General features: G+C 37.5%; 1 protein-coding gene across 7 annotated transcripts in view; it reads right to left on the bottom strand.

The window, feature by feature from the left end:
- LCOR (ligand dependent nuclear receptor corepressor) overlaps positions 1-22,254 on the bottom strand; it is a 155,405-nt gene that overhangs the window by 12,884 nt on the left and 120,267 nt on the right. For 2 of the 7 annotated variants that reach the window (XM_025397625.1, XM_025397627.1), the window contains exon 8: positions 11,146-20,658. The exons of 3 other annotated variants lie outside the window; for them this stretch is intronic. In XM_025397625.1, the coding sequence (XP_025253410.1) occupies positions 19,689-20,658 (970 nt within the window). In that variant the 3' untranslated portion in view covers positions 11,146-19,688. Of the gene's footprint in view, positions 1-11,145; positions 20,659-22,254 lie in introns of those variants that run through there. 2 more of the 7 variants (XM_025397629.1, XM_025397628.1) reach the window with 2 other exon arrangements.

Below are 22,254 nucleotides of genomic sequence, written 5' to 3'. Positions count from 1 at the left end.
ACAGCTTGTCTTTACTTTTGCTTCTAGTTATTCAATTTTTCCAAGACCTTAGATTTGTAACAGACCCTAAATATAGCATTTGCATTAACTTAGAATATTGTTGGGCAGCTAGTAGGGAAACCAGAAAGAGGTGATTTTCTGTCCTGCAAACCATTTCCTCAACTTGGCCTAAGGTCCAGGAAGCACTGTTTTAGTTCAGTGCAGATTATAGTCTATATCATATGATGTCCTTCACATCTGACTAAATAAGGTCTTTATAAGAACAGTAATTCATAACAGATGTTGAAATGACTTGAGCTCATGCTAGTTCATGCTGCTTCTGTAATAGTCAAGTGAATTATTCGTTAATCAGAAATACCTGAAAACCACCACTAAAGCACAGTGAGATCCTAGGGATTGGTAATGGGAGGAAGTACTCCCACTTCTCATAAAGGAAAAGAAAAAACTGGATTTCCAATACTTGAACTAGTTTTCAGTTTATCTCCTTGGTGAGAAACGGTGTGCATGACCTTGACCACTGTCTTCCTATCTTCAGTTCCATGCCTAATTGTTAAGGGTGTGGTAAAAAGATAAGATAATATTCATAAACCCTTTAAAAGCTACAGTTTAAGAATGATTGTTGTTTCATAACCCCATCTTTAATGATTTACTCAATGATATTTATCTACACCACAAGTTAGACGTAGCTGAACTTGCCTACCAAATCAATAATACGACATCTAATTCCTGATGGAAAGCATTCCTGTGGTTAATACTGGTGGGTGGGCAAAGCTTATGTTATCTTAGGGTAAAAGATCAAGTGGAGAAGAGATGTGGCATGGAGGTGAAGTGACAAGTCTGAGAGTCTAGAATTTGGGAGTGACGAATTGAGGTGTTTACTCTCTAACTACCAATAACTGCTTGATGGGCAAAGGCAACATCACTGATGACCAAAATACATTCTTCTTGACAAAAAAGATCAACAGCCACAGTGAATGATGTTTAGATAGGGGCTAATCTTAATAGCAGAAACAGGGAGTCCCAGGAAAACAGAAGGGAAAGAAGCTTTAGAGAGCTGACTATAGTCAAGAGTTGTAAATTACTATGGCTTGACTCTTTAAATAAAACATAAAAATGCTTCCTCACCCCTCTTCAAGGCATAACAGTTATATTTTTTGCCAGACAATAATCTGAAATTCTGTCCCCTAATTTTCTCACTTCTCCTTTAAGCACAGAAAGTATTAGTCAGGAGGGCCTGAAAAAATCTGCTGACAAGTCCCTGCTCTACAATGAGAAATTTATCTGCTCTTGGCTATTTCACATCTGTGTATCCTCCACACGTGACTATAAGGATATTCCAAGGGGTATGACAAAGTTGTGTACACATAATGGAGAAGGTTGGGATGGGGTGTGGAAATTTTATTTTTCCACTCTTTAGAAAGCCATAGGTGTACTTTAAAACCCCTGAACAAACTTTTCTTTCCACAGAACTGGATTAGGAGAAGCAGTGAAAGGGTAGGCAAAAGTGAATACAGGAAAGTGAGAAATGAAGTTAAATATGGGATTTCCAGGTGGTTGAAATCCAAGTTATCTGAATTTGGATGTAGACAGAATCTAGATACAGAAAAAGCAATTCTCAAAATTGGGGTTAAATTATCCCCTTTCTGATCTCTATGAGATCAGAATCATAGAGAATGGCGAGGGGTTGAAACCAGGCTGTATCTCTTCACCCCTATAAAAGTCCCAGCCTCAGTGACTCACCATTGCTAATGGCAACATGGTATTTGTTCAAGTGTATGGAGGTACTGATCTAAAACAAAAGGCATACAATCCCTTTGTAATAGCTAAGTTTACCATGTTCTTAACCATGTTCACTGAAAGAGCAGAATTAAGGTTAAAAAATCACGAATTAATAATCGAAACTGGGGGAAAAATAGGTGTTTCAGAGGAAATTTACTGAGCATGAAGTCATAGTTTGCTAGCTTTCTGTATCTTAAGGCTTAATATCCCATAGATCTCCTAAATATCATAGAAGCACTTTAAAGCTTATATTTTGTATCTCCTATTTTTCTTCATTTTCAGTAGATTGTCAAATTTATTAAATTACAATAAAAAATATAAACTATGAAGAAGATTCTCATGTTCATTCTTTAACATATTTTTACCCTACAGACAAATGTACCCAGGATGCCAAAATATGGTCAGAAAGTTACTTGGAGAGCCGGAAGTCAGAGCAAGGATCACTAAGCACAACAGGTCAATGCCTCCATCTGCTCTCTGGAAATGTAATAGCCTCACAAAACAGACATCTCTGACAAACTACTTCTATGGTTTTTCCCCCTACCAAATTGACTTTTGTTTTTAACTTCATCATTCTTGGTAAGACTATGCAAAATCTAAGGTATATACAGTGTCAATTTAAAAAAAAATTGAGAGATGTGAGATTTTGGACTGGATAACATACATTTTAAAAAATTTTAAATATTTTTAATATTTTACCCCTTTACCTCATTGATATTCATAGGGTGAGCAATAACACTAAATTTTTACTTTTTAAGTATTTTTATTTTTTAAAGTATGAGGATAAGCAAGGTATTTTATATTTATCATCCTCTCTGGGGCACTATAGGAATTAATAGTCCTTTATAACTATTCCCTACCCCACTCCTCTCTAGAAACACTCAAGGCTACAGCTGCAGATGTTCTGGGGGTAGGACTGAACTAAGTATTAATAAAATCATCTCTACATTCAATTTTTTACTCAGGAATCTTGGAGGACAAAATGTAACTGAATGTGTAGGCACACATGCAGACATAAGAGTTATAAGGCCTGTTATTTAGATTTTCTATGCTATATATTCTATCTCAATTTAGATATTTATTCTACCTCAATTTTTATTATTAGTTTCCTCACTTCCTTTGTCTCCAATACACCATCCAGTTTAACTACAAGGGTTGACTTTCTTTGGAAAATGCTATATTGTATATCTCTGTCCCTAGTTTCTCCTCATTTTAGAGTAAGCATCACATTATCCAGAACCGCCATCTTCCTAAAGCCCAAATCTCATCTGGTTACTTTCTTCATGAAACCCCTATAAGCTCCCCACTGCTTACACAACCCTCCTCAGCACCCTGTCCCTGGTGCTGCATTAGGTAGTTTTTCCTCTACTCTCAGTCTGCTTGCATCTTTTGTTAAACAATACTTTATGCTGCATGGTAACTATTGACCTAACCGTCTTCTCCATGGACAGTGAACCTCCTGTAGGTCAAGGACTTTGTCCTTTTCAACTTGGTAGCCTCAATGCCTAAAGCCTGGGGCTCAGCTCATGGCAGGCATTAAGTCAGTCACAAATGGACTATTCAAATAAATTACTATGTAGTGAAAATAATTCTCCCAAATGCATTTTTCAAGGGAATTGAAAGGGGTAGAGGAAACATTTTTACATATAATCAGAAGGGAAAAGAATAACCTTTCAATAAAAATGAGTTCAACGAGCCAGGGAAAGAAGGGAATTTTGAAGGGCAGACAATAAGAATGTAGGTTTTGACTAAGCACACAGGCAGTCCAAGTGTGCTCTCTAAGGTACCAGAAAAACTGGGATGAAAAGGAATGGTTTACGTAACGGCTCTAAAATGCCACTAGGTTTTCAACAGCCATTCAGAACAAGAAATGCTTTTTACAAAGTGACCCAGTACACACATTCCAGTTTGTATGTAGATATGTATAATGATACAAGTTTCCATGAAACATTATCTTTACTATAATCCTATGTACTCTGATTCTATTTCTTTTTTAAAATGCTGGCTACAGCCGCCCATGGTGGCTCATGCCTGTAATCCTAGTACTTTGGGAGGCTGAGGCAGGAGGACTGCCTGAGCTCAGGAGTTAGAGACCAGCCTGGGCAACAGGGCAAAACCCCATCTCTACTCAAAACACAAAAAATGAGCTGGGTGTGGTGGCACATACCTGTGATACCAGCTATTCGGGAAGCTGAGGCACAAGAATCACTTGAACCTGGGAGGTGGAGGCTGTGGTGAGCCGAGATCATGACACTTCACTCCAGCCTGGGTGACAGAGTGAGACTCTGTCTCCAAAATAAAATAAAAAAAAAAATAAATAAAATAAAATAAAATAAAATGCTGGTTGGGATCTTACAATCCATTAATAGGCTGTAGCTGGTCAACCCAATTTGAAAAAATACCTGGTAGGTAGAGAAGAAATCCAAGAAGATATATATTTTTTCTTAATCCATGTCTGTCTAGTCAAAATTACACTGCCAGGTCTTCTTGGCAAAAATACCTCAAGTCGATTTATTTTTTACTCTTATTTATTTTTTGAGACGGTGTCTCACTCTGCAGCCCAAGCTGAAGTGAAGCGGTGTGATCTCGGCTCACTGCAACCTCTGCCTCCTGGGCTCAAGCGATTCTCGTGCCTCAGCCTCCAGAGTAGCTGGGAATACAGGCAAGTGCCACCACACCCGTTTTTTTTTTTTTTTTTTTTTTGTATTTTAGTAGAGACAGGATTTCACCGTGTTGCCCAGGGTGATCTTGAACTCCTGAGCTCAGGCGATCCGCCCGCCTTGGCCTCCCAAAGTGCTGGGATTACAGGTGTGACCCCTAGCCTGGAGTCAATTTAATAGTTGTTGAAGGCTGGGCATAGTGGCTCACACCTGTAATCCCAGCACTTTGGGAGACTGAGGCGGGCAGATCATGAGGTCAGGAGATCGAGACCATCCTGGCTAACACGGTGAAACCCCGTCTCTACTAAAAATAAAAAAAAAAAAAAAAAAAAAAAATTAGCCGGCTGTGGTGGCGGGCGCCTGTAGTCCCAGCTTCTCAGGAGGCTGAGGCAGGAGAATGGCATGAACCTGAGAGGTGGAGCTTGCAGTGAGCTGAGATCGCACCACTGCAGCCTGAGTGACAGAGCGAGACTCTGTCTCAAAAAAAAAAAAAGAAAAAAAAATTGTTGAAATGAGTACCTCTAAACTATATCAGCTGTGATCTGATCTGTTGGTTTGAAATCCACAGAACCCCTAACTGATAAAACCACATTAAATAGGCAGAATTGTCCCCAGCTTCTTCCACTGGAAAAGTTTTGATAATTAAACATACACATTCACACCCTCAGCTCTTAGATCATTGTTCAAACTCTACTACCCATGCAAAAAGTCTACAAAGCATGTACAACTTCAATCTTAAAGCATACAAAAAATTTTGTATACAATGGAAATGCACACAGTTAATTCTATGACTTTTTTTTTTTTTTTTTTTTTTTTTTTTTTTTTTTTTTTTTTTTTTTTGAGACGGAGTCTCGCTCTGCCGCCCAGGCTGGAGTGCAGTGGCCAGATCTCGGCTCACTGCAAGCTCCGCCTCCCGGGTTTATGCCATTCTCCTGCCTCAGCCTCCCGAGTAGCGGGGACTACAGGCGCCCACCACCTCGCCCGGCTAGTTTTTTGTATTTTTTAGTAGAGACAGGGTTTCACCGTGTCAGCCAGGATGGTCTCGATCTCCTGACCTCGTGATCCGCCCGTCTCGGCCTCCCAAAGTGCTGGGATTACAGGCTTGAGCCACCGCGCCCGGCCAATTCTATGACTTTTAAATTTCTAATCTTAAGCATCTTCTACTTCCAAACAACTTTTATTCCATTTTAGTCTCTGAAAAGAAACAATAACTAATGGTTTGATTATATTACCCTAAAACAGTACCATGAAATGCAGGAAAGCAGCATTCCAGGTTTCAATCACAGTCCCAATATTTTTATGTTCTTGAACAAGATTGGCTGCCCTTTGCTTCAGTCTAATATGAACACAACGACCTTACTCTCAATGTTCTAATCAATACAGTTTCTTGCATAATGTCAATCTGACTTTCTCACTCTTCTATCCCTCACACTAAATTCATGCCCATCACGTGCTGTCAACGCCTTTCATTTATAGAACACTTGCAAAGAGCCTGCCACAGTGCTATTTTACACAACAGAATCTCATTTAAACCTTATAGCAAATCTATGACCCTCTTTCACAGATAAGAAAACTGAAACTCAGGAAGGTTCAATAACTTGTTCAAGATCACGTAGTAAGCAAGTGAAAAGGCTGAAATTTTTTTTTTTTTTTTTTTTTGGAGACAGGGTCTCTCACTTTGTCACCCAGTCTGGAGTGCAGTGGTGCCATCAGGGCTGACTATAGCCTCTATCTCCTGGGCCCAAGTGATCCTCCCACCTCACCACCCAAGTAGCTGGGACTATAGGCATGAGCCACCAAGCCAGTTAATTTTTCTATTTTTTGTAGAGACGGGGTCTCACCATGTTGTCCAGGCTGGTCTCAAACTCCTGGGCTCAAGTGATCCTCTCATTTCGGCCTCCCACAACACTGGGATTACAGGCGTGAGACATGGCATTTAACACTGGGCCCATCAAATCCTCTCTCTCAAACTTGGGGTATTCTCTCCTCTCCTATCCATGCCCTGCCTATTCTTCAAGACTCATTTCCTTTATGAGGGCTTTCTGAAAGTCACCTATTAATGTTGATTTTTAACACTGAAGTTTTATATGCTTTCAATATTTTTATGGCTAATTTCACAAAACAGATTTCATTCTCTTCCTAAAAAGCAGTGTTAAGTTTGCTCAAGAGCCGAACTCAATAGTTAAAATTTAATAAGTTAAAACTGAATCTAATGGAAAATTATTAGCAGGTACAATCCCTAATTCTAATTGTAGCTTGAGTCAAGAATGCCAAGTGGTACGGAGATAAGTAAGATGGTATGAAATCATGAGTATTATGGGCAACTCATTGTGTGAGGTGGGATAAGTCCCTCAAGGTTCCAAGTTCCATGTTTTTCACCTAAAAAAATGAAAAAGTAGAATGGGATCAACAGTACTTCTTCATCAGCGGGTTAATAAAAACTTCCTGTGGTCACAACATGAATGTACTTAACAATGCTGAGCTGTATACTTGAAAATGATTAAGATGGCAATTTTAATGCTTTCTTTTAACCATAATAAAAAACCCGAAAAACTTCCTGTGGAGCATTTTGAAAATACTGAACATGTCTAAGCCGCATTCCTATAAACTGATTCAGTGGATCTAGTCTAGTGTAGGACACAGGCATCTATATTTTTAAAAGGTTGATTCTGCTTAAGACTGATTATATCTGATGATTCCCAAGACCCTTAGTGCTCTAATATTCAAGGTAGACCTACCCTGCACACAACAGAAATAAAAATTATGAATAACATAACTTAAAGTGACTTTTCAAGTTAATATTTGCAAAAGTATCATCATATTCATATACCGTTCATAACAAAACTTAAAATAGACTTTGTTTTAAATAAAAGGCATCTAAACATGACATCCAGATCTTTTTTTCCTTTAGAAAATATTTCAATGGAAAGGTGAGACCTGGGTTTACAAGACCTCATTCAATGAAGTTTCTACTGTATTTCCCAATGTTCGTACAGATACGATTTGCATATTTGTCTCACATTAAATAGAAAATAACATTTTCTATCATTTTAAATATTTCAACTCAGAGTTGAAATAAGGTCTAAAAACCATTCAGTCTGTAACACCTTCACTTTACAGAAGGAAAAACAAGTGATCTTTCTAGTGTACCAAGTTGAAAGATAACTTTAAAATAATAATCCAGGCAAAGTGTGTTGGCTCACGCTTGTAATCCCAGCACTTTGGGAGACCAAGGTGGGCAGATCGCTTGAAGCCAGGAGTTCCAAAACAGGCAGGCCAACCATGGTGAAACTCCGATGCTAATGAAAATATAAAATTAGCTGGGCATGTTGGCACACACCTATAACCCCACCTACTCGAGTGGCTGAGGCATGAGAATCACTTGTGAACCTGGGAGGTGGAGGTTACGGTGAGCTGAGATCGCACTGCTGCATTCCAGCCTAGGAGACACAGGCAGACTCTATTTCAAAAAGTATCAAACCATTACCACTCCATACTGCTGATAAACAACAAACATTAAAAAATGACTAGTCGGCTGGGCGCGGTGGCTCACACCTGTAATCCCAGCACTTTGGGAGGCCGAGAAGGGAGGATCACGAGGTCAGGAGATCGAGACCATTCTGGTTAACACGGTGAAACCCCACCACTACTAAAAATACGAAAAAATTAGCTGGGCATGGTGGCAGGCACCTGTAGTCCCAGCTACTCGGGAGGCTGAGGCAGGAGAATGGCATGAACTTGGGAGGTGGAGGTTGCAGTGAGCCGAGATAGCGCCAGAGTAAGACTCCATCTCAAAAAAAAAAAAAAAAAATAAAAATAAATAAATAAATAAAAACGACTAGTCAAGAAACAGTAGTATTCTTACATGCCTATAAAACCTCTACAGTCGACCAGGCATGATGGCTCATGCCTATAATCCTAGCACTTAGGGAAGCCAAAGTGGGAGAATCACTTGTGCTCAGGAGTTCGAGACCAGCCAGGGCAACATACTGAAACCCTGTCTCCACCAAAAAATTGTAAAAATTAGCCAGGCATGGCAGCACGTGCCTGCAGGCCCAGCTACTCAGGAGGCTGAAGTAGGAGGATCATGTAAGCCCAGCAGGTCGAGGCTGCAGTGAGCCGTGATCACACCACTGTACTCCAACCTGGGTAATAAGAATGAGATCCTGTCAAACAAAGGAAGTTCAGTGATTTGTAAGAATCTGATAAATAAAATTCTGTGCTAAAATGCTTACCTTTTAGAAGCAAATAAAGTGAACACAATGTAACAAGAGCTCTTATCTACTATATTACTTAACACTTTCTATTAAAAAAAGGATTATTCACTCATTTCAGCTACAAAACCTAATACCACATGACCTGAGCATATGCTGTTATATTTGAATACAGTGTTTGGTGAGAGTCCTTAGGGGGAAAAAATTCACAGCTCCAGGATATGGCAAAAAAAAAAGTTTCCGTTTTCTGCATTTCACTTCCCTTATGCAATCTCCCTAATTTCCACACCTGTTAAGATATAGGGCCCCCTGAATTAATTTCCAAAATAGCAGCAGAATCAGAGAAAATTCCAGTTTAAAAAGAAAAAGTCCTTTCTTTAAATAGGGCCTTTATAACTGAAAAGCTGAATATCAATTTGAAGATAGGATCACTAAAATAAAGCAAATTCATTTACGAGATGCTAAACTGTAATCTTACTACTGATCTGGCCGCCAGTTTATAATGAATAATGGCAGGAAATGACAATAAACAAGCTATGGCCTTTGGAACTTACAGTGAAATAATCAGCTTTCTAAAAAAAATTTGATTAAGTATGTGGCATAATTAAGGGGAACAAATAAAGCCAACAGAACAAGTCTGTAGTACTAATATAAACTGCTATTTTATAAACATCAGACCAAAGGCAGAAAACAGCTAGATAGCCAGTCTGTGTGTGACAAAAACTATTGAAAGATAAACTAGACCAATTAACAACAATAGCATCATCTTTAAATATAAAACACCATTAGAGACCAGGCGCGGTGGCTCACACCTGTAATCCCAGTACTTTGGGAGGCTGAGGCAGGTGGATCATCTGAGGTCAGAAGTTCAAGACCAGCCTGACTAATATGGTGAAATCCCGTCTCTACTAACAATACAAAAAAAATTAGCCGGGTGTGGTGGCATGAGCCTGTAGTCCCAGCTACTCGGGAGGCTGAGACAGAAGAATTGCTTAAACCCAGGAGATGGAAGTTGCAGTGAGCCAAGATCGCACCACTGCACTCCAGCATGGGTGACAGAGCGAGACTCCATCTCAAAAAACAAAACCAAAACCACCATTAGAAATTATCAACAATGGCCGGGCGCGGTGGCTTAAGCCTGTAATCCCAGCACTTTGGGAGGCCGAGAAGGGCGGATCACGAGGTCAGGAGATCAAGACCATTCTGGTTAACACGGTGAAATCCCATCTCTACTAAAAAAAAATACAAAAAACTAGCAGGGCGAGGTGGCGTGCACTTGTAGTCCCAGCTACTCGGGAGGCTGAGGCAGGAGAATGGCGTAAACCCGGGAGGCGGAGCTTGCAGTGAGCTGATATCCGGCCACTGCACTCCAGCCTGGGCCACAGAGCGATACTCCATCTCAAAAAAAAAAAAAAAAAAAAAAAACCATCAAAAATCACTTCAAACTGCCTACAGGTAATTATATTATGAGCCTGAAAAAGTAGTTTTCCGAAATACATTTCTCTTATTTCTAATCATAATGTACTAGAATTCAGCTCTCCTAACCACTTTAGAAAAGGCACCACTTTATAATGCAAAGCTTCTTTATAATTTCTAAAAACAATTTAAGGCCGGGCGCGGTGGCTCACATCTGTAATCCCAGCACTTTGGGAGGCCAAGGCGGGTGGATCACGAGGTCATGAGATCCAGACCATCCTGGCTAAGTGGTGAAACCCCATCTCTACTAAAAATATTGAAAAATTAGCTGGGCATGGTGGAGGGCGCCTGTAGTCCCAGCTACTCGGGAGGCTGAGGCAGGAGAATCATGTGAATCCGGGAAGTGGAGCTTGCAGTGAGCTGAGATTAGGCCACTGCATTCCAGCCTGGGTGACAGAGTGAGACTCTGTTTCAAAAAAAAAAAAAAAAATTTAAATGTTGACCAACATATACCTGTTCTTTATGTGTTCTGGTAAAAGGAATTATCAGCATCCTGCCAAGAATGAGAACTACCATATAACCTTAATTGACTGACAATGTTGCTTTCATACGTATGCCTCAAGAAAACAGCAAACAAAAAATAGTCACTATTATTTTCTGATAAGGAATCCTGGCATTAAGTTTTATACTCTTAAGAAAATTATACAAAACTCACTCAAGATAGAAGGTATTATGAAAACATCACTGTATCTTGTTTAGTTGAATACATTTTTTAAAATGAATAATCCAATTATTCATTTGGATTCATTACCTCAAAGAAAACTGAGGTAATCTGAGTGCCGAGGTATCAAATGAGTAAAGACACTGTTATAAGGCAGTATTGCACCTGAATTATGAAAGCAGAATCTCATAGCAGCAACTTTAAGAGATTTCATCTAGAAAGAATTTATCACAAAAAATCACTAACTTTGATTACCATGTGTATTTAGAGTTGGAGTACAATCCAACTCTTACCCATTTTGTGAATTGTTTTCAAAAAGCACTAAAATCTTAGGAAGTAGAAACCAAGCTTTAGAAACAGTTTTTCACAACAAAATTTATTAGAAGAATAGTGGTTTTGCAAAGTCTAGCATCCAGTGAGAACTACCATACACAACATTACAGCTGGGAATGTTTCTCCAAAATGTCATGGTCAAATTATACAATGGAACCATTAAATCTTACACATGCACGAAAGAACTAGCGCTTTTGACGTACAATGCAAAAAAAAAAAAAAAAAAAAAAAAAAAGAGGGGGGACCACATGGATTAAAATTTTAAGTACTCATCACATACATTAAGACACAGTTTTAGTCCAGTCAAAAATCAGAACTGCATTAAAAAATTTAATGTAGTGCAATCAAACCAAAAAACTTAATTTGTGATCATAAGTGCTCTACTACATAAACATTGATCATAGCGAGGAACAAAAAGTTCAAATCACACAGTACAAAAAAAATCTGTAAATAAATATAAACTACAGTACAAGAGAAATATTAAATTATACAATTCCATCAAACTGTAAACAGTATATTGAAATGAGGTCCATAAGAGTAAAGGGGGTTCCTGTTTAGTTGTATGACACTTGAACTTCTAGAAATCTGAAAGATGCCATTTTCCATATCTCCAAAGACTATGGGTTTTATATGTGGAGAGAATTTATTTTAGATGTAAGATATCAAATATTAAAGCAGAGGAATAATCTATTTTGTTAACCACAGATAGTACTGCAGAAAACAAAAGCGATTTTAAGAGACAAGTCTTAACGTTAAAGATGCAAAGGACTAAAACACTGGAATTAGAACTTCGCATCAAAAAAACTTGTCACTGAGAACTTCAAGGCTACAAAATACACTGACAAAACTGTCTGCTGATATGCAGACCTAGACCTCTGCTAATTTTTTTTTGACATTTTACATACTCATGTTACAACACCAACTTTGGCAGAATCACTACTGATAAACTCAAAGCACTCCTGGCCCAATGGTTCCATCACAGTGGCCAGTGCACAAAATTCTCTAAAGACATTGCATAAACTAGAATGTAGAGGTCAGACACCCAAGGACCAGTGCTTGAATTTAGTAGTAGTTATCGTGAAGAAGCAAGAGCCACATCAAGAAGGAACTGCATCTGTTAACAGCTTACAGAGCAGTTAGGAATGTCTTTTGTTTTAGTTGTGCTGGCTATTAGTGGCATTTAAAAATACATAGTTTAACTGTGTGTGTGTGTGTGTGTGTGTGTGTGTGTAGTGTGCTGGCTATACATTTATGTACTTTAAAAAAAAATACACTGTTAACAGGAACCCCCATATTATCTGCTCAGTAGTAATAACTGAATATATAGAATGCCACTATAAGAGTGTGAGGCACCATGTGCTGGAGAGTTATATGCAGCTTTAAAATCTGTTTGGCTGAGTTATACCTGGATACCTGAACTGAGTTTTTAAAGTTGACATTCATCAGATGTGCTACCAGCACGTTGAAATAAAAGCAAAACAGAAAAATACAAGTCACTGTTAGGTTTAAGAATAGCATCAAAGTACCTGAATTGAGTGAGAAGAGTGTGTAAACTGTCCCTGAGGGTTTTTAAACAGTGTGTACAAGCTGGATTCCTAAGAACATTAGTTTTATTAAACAGTATGGACTGATAAAATACCAATGTCTGACAGCTTTAAGTGGAGGTTATAAAGAATTATATGCAAACACTCCAAATGTATAGTTTATACATTTTTTTTCAAAGCAGCAATAAGCTGCTGTAAAGTATACATCCCATCAGAACAAGCAACATGTGGGAATCAGATAAAGGTTTCTATCTTAGTCTGGTTTTCTGACAGCACGGCATATCAATATCCAATGACTATTATCATTCCTAGATCAGAATGTAACTAATTTCGACTAGCAATATAGGATTAGACTTTTAATCAAACACTTTGCTATTACATACTAAAATTCCTTAAACTTACTAATGCTGGTAATACTAACCTAGTTAATCATCCCCCCCTCGTTTTAGAAATATACCCTTCCACAACTTAAAAACATTAAGATCCATTTTCAGTCCTCTGGTGTAAAAAGCATGTCAGTGAATTAATATTAAAAATTTACAAAGTAAAAAGGCTTGAATTTCAGCCAAAGATTCTAAATACTGCTCATTCCCTGAAGACTTAAAGGGGGAGAGAATCCCTACCCATTTTCCTAGTGATTTATTTTTCTAAAATGGTCTGAAACAAATTTTTATTTTGGGGAATCTTCCTCCTCACCTTCTCTCAAATTCCAAATTCTTAAGCTTGAAATGCTTAATAAGAGAAAATGAGGCAATCACTTGGAATTGCTAGAAAGGTACAAAATGTTATTGTCTTTTTTTAAAATAAGATTTATATAAATGTGATCTGACCCCATATTATGTAGTATGTTTTATATTTCTAAATAATCATCCTAAAACTTACAGTACCTAAGACTCTGAAGATAAATTAAGACTTTAGTGTTGTAACAGAAAAAGTGCTGAATTATCCCTTTTCTAGTACTTTAAACATTTTGGACAAGTGCTTTCCTAGTGACAGTGAAGTTTACTATATAACCTTCCACCACCAAGCAGGAAAAATAAAAAAAGCCACCTGGATGAAAAAAAAGACGTTTAGGAGTGTAGCACCGGGCATACCAAATAATAGAAGTTGTTTCGCTCATTCTGAGGGGGTAAAAATATTGTAGATTGAAATTCTATTTGGCTACTGACTGTTAAAAATCCCTGCTCTACTGTGTCAGTGTCCTGTGTCCAACTACCCCCAGCCCCCCACCCCTAGTCCCCTTACACACTATCCACTGAGAATCTAATCTCTAAAGAGATTATTTTAAAATTTATGTTGTCAGGACATACCTGAGAAAGGGTGCAATTATGCAGAACAAGGAACCCAAGACTGCACTAATACTGGTTACAGGTTCATAAATTCTTTCCCAAGACAAATCTAAAAAGTTTAAGAGGTATGGATCTTCAAATATGTCTTACTGCTTTAGATTTTTTTGGTATGTGTGTAGGGTCATTTCCAGTGTTGATCATCTTGAGCATGTTCAATGACAGTTCAAGATGGGGTAAAAAGTTCATTTCCACATTCAAATAATAGAGATTAAATATTATAATAATATTTGCTACATCCAATAAATCTATGATTAACTAAAAGTGCTTGCTTTTTAGCTTTTCTTGATACAGCTCTAAATGAACTGGAAACCGTAAAATTACCCCCCAAACAGCTGCAGAATTAGCTCATGCTCTATTGTCAAATCAACATTAATTAGCCTCGATTCTCATTTTTAAACAATCTACAAGATTTTTCTATCAAATCAAGATGGCCTAACTTCACCACATTATCTTGTGACTCACTTTTAGTATTACAGGGCAGAATTTTTAGCCTCTTCTCAGAAGTCTACATGCTTTTTCCATCCTACTCCACCCTCCCCACCCCAATCTCCTTCCGAACACTTAGGGCTTATAGCTACAGTGTTGTGTTACAGGGCTAACGTCTGCTTCTTTAAAAGGTGACTGCAAGATTATTCAGGAATGAGGATACGCAAATAATGTCCTCTATTTTTCTTTCCATCACCATGTTCACAAATGCTATTCAAGTCTCCAGTACAGAATTAAACCAAAATAAACTAAGAAGAAAGAGCCTGGAGTTCTGTCTTCTTTGTACCACAATTATACGTTTTTCCTTTCCAGATTTTGAAAGCAATTAATTTTCTTTAAAAAATTCCTAGATAGCTTAATAGTCTCCTAAATGGGCTGTTCTGCTGAAGCCATCAAGTTTTTAGTAATACTAGCCTGACCAAAGCATTAATGAAGACCAAATTCTAATTAAAGGTAACAAGGAAAACAATCTTTGATATCTTCAAGAAGGCCAAAATTTAGCGTATAACTTTCAATATCTCCTATAAAACATAAAGTGGAGCACAATTCTGTCTATTGCCATATTCTATCACCAATGACAGCAACCTGAATACACAGAAAAGACTGGTTAATATGAAAACAACCTCAATTTAATGAAAGAATTATAAAAGCAAAAATACATGGTCTCAAAAGGAAATCTACAAAGATAAAAGCTGTTAAAGAAAATGATGCCAATCTGTCATGTAACTGCTATAACTACGCAAAATATTTTCAGCTTCTGACATCGAGCTGACTCAATTTGTTTTATGAAAAGAAATGAATCCATGCTTCACTATTATGGGTCAATGAGATGTAAGAGAATCACAAAGGCTTAGAACCAGGCCTGGCACTGTGTGCTTACTTGGGGGTAGAGGGAGAACAGATAGCTCACTAGCAGCTCAAAGGTTGCTATGTACTGCCTAATGACAGAAGGTAGTTATGATACTGGTGTTAACAGGTAGTTGTTTTTAGTCTAATTTAGAGTTCTCTCCGAAACTTGGGAACTAAACTTCTCATTGTGCCTTTTATAGTTTTTACCATCTGATCCCACATAGCTCATACTATAGCTAAGATAAATGTTGGGGAAAAGAAATGCCAATTGGTTGAGGTAATGGTTTATATAAGATAACCAGAGTTCTAAAAGCACTTCAATATCGTAAAGTAAAAGTGTACCAAATAAAGCTAATACACACTTCACACTTGTTGAGCTTGCTCACCAGAACTGAACAGTAATTAACTTCACATAAGGACCCCTATTATCACACAAAGCCTTACTCATATTCATGATCTGCTGCAGCAAAGGTTTATCAAGCAACATCTAAACTTCAGAACAACAAACTTAATATTAAAAAGTATTATACACAAATATAAATTATTTTTCCTGAAAGAGTGACCTTGTCCTTCATGGTATTTGGGGAACAGAAAAAAAGTGTAGAGCTCATCACAAACATAATTCAGAGTCACTTATAAGCCCACTGACCAAAGTAATATACTACATTACTGTCAAGCTGGATGACCACGCTGTCTCAGAAATGAGAAAGCTAAAAATAAAAATACCAACTAGATATCCTTGCACAGAATTAGTGTTTTTGATTTTATAGTGCCATAGCGTATCTACCCTATAATATCAAGGTTCTCTGAAAATGCAAAAAATTATTTTAAATACATTATTTCCTATCAATAGTTCCAAGAGTGTTATATATTAATAATTTAAGTAATGTTATCTGCCTACTGGAAAATGTGAGGAAAAATAGCTTTCATGACAAAGACAGTTGTGAACTACACTTTCCCATACCATAAAAATGGTCAACTGTTGTTTGGGCCATGCAAAACTCTGATTAGCAGAAATTAAGCGTGCTAATAGACCAATCTCTATTACACATTTGTGAGGACATCCCCAAACCAGAATATCTACACTGAAAGTGCCAATACAGAATAGTGGCGAATCAAGATATAAATCAAATATTAAGGAATCACTGCGGCACCAAGACTGCCAGTCAGCCGTGTGATGAGCCACCTCCGAGAAATACATGGTATAATGGAACTCTGAACACAAAATTTAACATTAAAAGTGCACCTGAATATTACAAACTAACTTTACAAAACCTATAATAAGGTAAAATATATATCTTTCGAAATATTCCAGCAGCTTTTTGTTTTTTTTTTTTTAAGTTTTTCTTTTTTGAGAGGCTCATGAAATTTAAAAGGGACCACTAGCTAATTTCAACCATGCTTCACAAAACAATAATGGCTATTTTATATTGCAGTTACCAATGTAATGCAATTAGTGCTTTAAAATAATCTACACTCAAAAAAAGAGAGAGAAAGAGAGAGACCTTTGGAGGAAATATGCTTATTCAAAAGCTTCTTGGAAAAGAAAATTTACCTGAATATCAAGTCATGACTGATCTCAAGTGTAATGTTTAAAAGCTTCACAGACATGAATATTACAATCTTCAGGTCTCAGGACTTTTAATCTGAGAAAGTTTAGAGTTTGGTTTGTTTTTTAAATTCACTTTCTAACCAAAACAAATAATAGAAGTACTCAAATTTTCACTATTTACAACTCTCAGCCTACAATCTGAAATGACACAATACAAGTTCTCTTATTTAAACTGCAGCATTAAAGGGTAGGCACACCATTCTTCTGCTGCTCGATTGTCATCCACTGAAACACACATAGAAAATATTTATGTTAGTAAAATGATCACTCCATGTACACTACAATGACAAAATTTACATAACTCAACTCATACATCACTTATATAGACTACCACATAGGATTAAACCTCTCTGAACAGTAAACTCTACAAAAGTTGAACTTTTAGGGCCAGATTTTTAATGGGCCTTTAGTGATGTCTTTCTGAGAGGGGATAAAAGCAAGCACAAATTAATTTTCTCAAAGAACCTTTTTGCAGCAATCCTGGGCTACTGAATATCCCAAACATTACACAAAAAGGTACTATGGCTGCAATTAATTGTGTGCTGACAAATTCTTAAGTGTGTAACAAAGGAGGCGTTCCTTCATAAGCTTAGTCCTTTGCTTTCAGCAAACTTTCTAAGATTTCCTTCAATTGCAGATGAAAACCATACATTTCAAAAGGAATTTTTATTGCAACTTCCAGCTAGGTGACAAAATATTGTAGAATCATAAAATGCTACTGAACCCAAACTGTTTTTTCTGTTAAGAAGTCTAGAAATCGAAGGGGAAACAGGCTCAGTTATCCACTGATTAAACTGCTACACAAAATAACCAAATCAAGAGGAACCCACACCCAAGCTATGTCAAGAATGAGCAGTACATGTATTTTAATAACAGCAATGGTGTGCCTAACCTTTGAACACACAAAGGTGTGTTGAGGGAAAACTTAACCTAATTTAATTAGTTGCTCCAAAGTTTCCAGGCAAGAATTTATGCCTTGGAAATATCTGGACCTCCCCTCAAACTGTTAGTATCCATCTGAAATCAACATCTAACCAACGCTCCAAGTTTAATTTTATTTTAAATACTGAAACTCCAATGTTTGTTTTTGGTTAAGCATTTAGAAGGGCCTGACCACCTTTCTCAGCAGATTAGAATATACAGTATATGTGGTGTGGATTTTGTTTTGCACAAATAGTAATCTGATCACAATGAAAAATTAAATTCCATGGGCTTTGCTTTTTCTTGCAAAAACCGCAGAAAATAAACTTTCCTTACTTTCATTTTAAAAGCCCATCTCAAAAAAAGCTTAGATATTCTTCAAGGAGTGCTTATACAAACATGATCTCAAAGGTCCTGAACTGTGTGCTAAACAACCACGAATATCAGCTAATTATCAGAAAAAGTCAAGAAGGGGGTATTATGTAGGATGCCAAAAAAAGAGAAAACAATTCTAACCAACAAAATTAAAAAAAAAAAAAAAACAAAAAAAAAACCTCTCCCACCCTTCTACTAGTATTTGGATCAGTTAAAAAAGGAATTCCAATGAGTTTGACTTCTGATTGAATTATTGTTAGAACTGATATGCATCCTAAATCTTATCAGGTTACCTTGGGGTTGTTTTTTTTCTCTCACTACAAACATGGATCCTTCATTAACGTGGATACTGGGCAGACTACTGAGGCTGTAAAATCTAAGTATCACTTTTGCAATATCATAATTAGTTACACACATTTCTTTCCCTATTTCTCCCATCCCCAATAAATAGATCTTGAATATCTTAATTTAGTTGCTTCAACGATACTCAGTCAGTTAGCACATCAATTCTGTAAAAGGACTGAAGATTACAAAGAAACCTAGTTTGCTAAAATGAGGCATCCTCCATTGTTTTATGTAATGTACCCTGACTGCTCCTGAGTAAATACGGAGCTCGTCCTCCATGAGATAAGGCTATATCCTCACTTGTTGGTGAGACCAAATTCTACCCTTAGAAAATCTCAAATGAAATTACAGCAAAGGTAGTGTTCAAAGTAATTAACTGAAGCATTTCTGAAGGTAGTGTGTGCACATTTTCCACCGCCTTCCCCTCTGGGTGAGCACTAATAGCTTGCTAATTTGTTAAGTAAATTTAATAGTGAGAAGAAAATTATAAAGTATAACTATAAATGACCCAATAATTATGTCAGTGAATAACCAAATTTCTCAAATTCAAAGGTTCATTGTTCTTCTTAGTTTTTTCTTTAGTTTAATCCTTCAATTAGTTGAATCGTAGATGAAAAATGTGAGTAATTTTGTATTATAAGATGGCTTTCCAATTTGCAGTGATAAAGCTCCCAGTATGACAGACGTAGTTTCTAAAAGGGGGCTTTTTTTCCTCTTCTTTTTTAAAAAGTAAAAACAAATATAACTTAAGAAAAAACAAAAAAACAAAACAAAACAAAAAAGCATGCAGGCTCTACAGGCAAGGAGTCCACTTCCATGTATCTGTTCTCTGTGAGGTAACTCAATTCTCTTTTGTAGAGAAACATGCAAAAGGCCAAACATATTCCGAGCCATACTGCACATGAAAAATTTAAAATATGCAACATTCAGAATGCACATTTCATCTCTGTACACACAAGTCAATGCAAAATCTGCAAAGAAACAAGTGTCACAGTAAATGAAATTACGTGCAAGCAATGATAGCTGAACAATGATGCAGTAGTGCTCACCCAGTTTGTACAGTAATTGGCACTCTACAGTATTCCTACTCGTTTTTTGATTCATTTGCACTTTGTGCTGCCTCTCCCTGGGGATCTAATTCAATTTTTACAGAAACATCTGGCCCCTCCGACCTCATTAATTTCATCTTTTTCTTTGGAGGGTTTTTCAAAGTGCCCAGCCTCTCCTTTACTTTGTACTCCAGTGTACTGTGGGGAATCCCATAAATACTCTGAGCTTTGGAAACACTCATTTTTCCACTCATAACCACTGAGATTGCTTCCTCCAGTATCTCACTGTTGTACTGTCTGTAACGCCCTCTTTTCTTCCGAGGCTGCTTGGAGCCAGGGTCTCCTTCTTGATCCGATGTGGGATATGGCTGTCCAGAGGTAGACTGCTCAGCATCTGAGCCCCAAGAATCGGGTCCAGCATCTAACATGCTTTTTCTATTTTGTTTTGGAAGAATAGCCCTTAATTTTTTACTAAGCGCGCTCTCCGTTTGTGAACCCATTACCAAAGAGCTATAGCTGTACTGATCACCAGTGCGAGACTCCCAAGAAAGATCCATTCCTCGAACTTGTGGTATCTTTAAATCTACAGGAGATGAATGGCTCACATCCTTTTTTCCATCTTGTTTTGCTTGAAGTGCCATTTTTGGAAAAGCAGAGTTTTCTGCAAGAAAAGGAAGGTCACTGATGTTGCTGAGTGCACCATTTCCCCTGAACTTCATACGGCTGAGGTTGAACTCGTAATGTGGTTTTGCCCAAGAGGCTTCCCTGGATAATATTAAGTGTTGTCCATGATTCTGTAATCCAGATGGCCCAAGGCTGGCAGCTGTGGACAATTGGTTTCTGCTCAGTAGTTCTTCACTAATCTGCAGGGATCGAGCCAGTGGAACTTTGAGTGATGTGGAGTGTCCAAAACCTTCCCTGGTTCCATCCTGTAAGCTTCTTGGAGGTACCCCATCACCACTCCGAAGTCCGTCTGGGCGGTACTGGCTGGGTCTCCCAGGTCGCCTAATTGGATGGAAGGAAACTGATGTGAGCAGGACTTGCACAGGTAGGGAGGGATGGGTGAGGGGACCACTCCTTTATTAGAAGGCCTTGCTTGGGTAACATCACTTTGTGTTATTTATTTATTTTTCTCTAAAATTAAAAAAAAAAATGGTCTCGGCAGTTAGTTTTAAAACTTGTTCACAAAAAAGGAAAAAGGAAAAAGAAAAAAAATCAGGAGCTTTTTGGGCAAAGAAAAATTAAACCTGTCAGCTGGTCTCTGGTTGGGTTCACAAATTTTCGGAGAAAAAGTTTCGCGCAACTGTCTGAAAATAGCATCTTAATTATTAATTACAAAGTAATCATCACTCTCCATAGATCTACACAGAATTGTGTTGCCAATGTGACGTTACCACTAAACAAGTACAGTAATAAAAGAGTAAGCCAAATTAGTTATTTTAATTCAATATATTCAACATTCATGACAACTAGTTTTAAAACTGAAACCATATACATTACTGGAACCCATAGATAATTGCTCATTTATCCCACAAACAAGTTGATATTCATCATCAAAAATCAAACAATTCCAAATAATATTGCTTATTTTGCTTGGGGGGGGAAAATATGTATATATGACTAACAGCCCCAAAGGAGAAAAAAAAAAACTCCCCAACAAACCAAACCAAAAGACCCACTGCATTATAACTTACCACATGTCTTCATTTTAAAACACTACTAGTTGCAGATACATGAGTATCATGATTTTCCATTTGAAATAATCCAAGCTTAAAAGAAATTACTCTTTATTTACCCCTTAAGTTCTACTCAAGGTAATTACTGTCAGAGGGATATAAACAAGTTTTTAGCAGTTTTCTCTGGCTTTAAAAAAAACCTCCCTTCTTGAAATACCAACACCAATTTGAAAGTTCAAATGGACGGCTTTCAAATAATGTTTAAAAAGTCAATTATTTAGACAAAGTTAATTCATAAGGTTTTGACTTTCACAATAGGGAAAGATTATCAATATTAAGACTGACATGTGGCAAAACACGCCCAAGGGGGTGATTACATTAACTAGGCATAAAAGAGGGCTTCTCAGAAATGATAAACCAGTTATGTTCTACAAAACTGTATGGGGACTACTATCATCAGTAACACAATTAGGATAACACTGAATATTCAACTAAAAGATGGGCAATCCTATTGGTGCATTTTTCTTCCATAAAACCAGTAGAAAACACTTTCCATTCAGAGGGACAAAAACAGCAACTTCAGCCATATAATACATGAACCTGGTAGCCAAGTTTACAGTGAATCTTAAGCAAAGGATGTGTTTATGCAAACTGCACATGGACTTTTACATGTGTCCTTAAATTACACAACTCGAGGTTTTTTTTTTTTTTGGCGACAGGGTCTCGCTCTGCCAGCCAGGTTTGAGTGCAGTGCTGTGATCATGGCTCACTGCAGCTGTGACCTTCTGGGCTCAAGCAATCCTCCCAATTCAGCCTCCTGAGTAGCTGGGACTACAGGTGCACACCACCACGCCTGGCCAATTTTTCCATTTTTAGTAGAGACGGGGTTTTGCCATATTGCCCAGGCTGGTCTCGAACTCCTGAC

The sequence above is a fragment of the Theropithecus gelada genome, chromosome 9, assembly GCF_003255815.1.
Source record: "Theropithecus gelada isolate Dixy chromosome 9, Tgel_1.0, whole genome shotgun sequence".
Lineage (NCBI taxonomy): Eukaryota > Metazoa > Chordata > Mammalia > Primates > Cercopithecidae > Theropithecus > Theropithecus gelada.
This window is presented reverse-complemented; position numbering and strand designations above follow the sequence as displayed.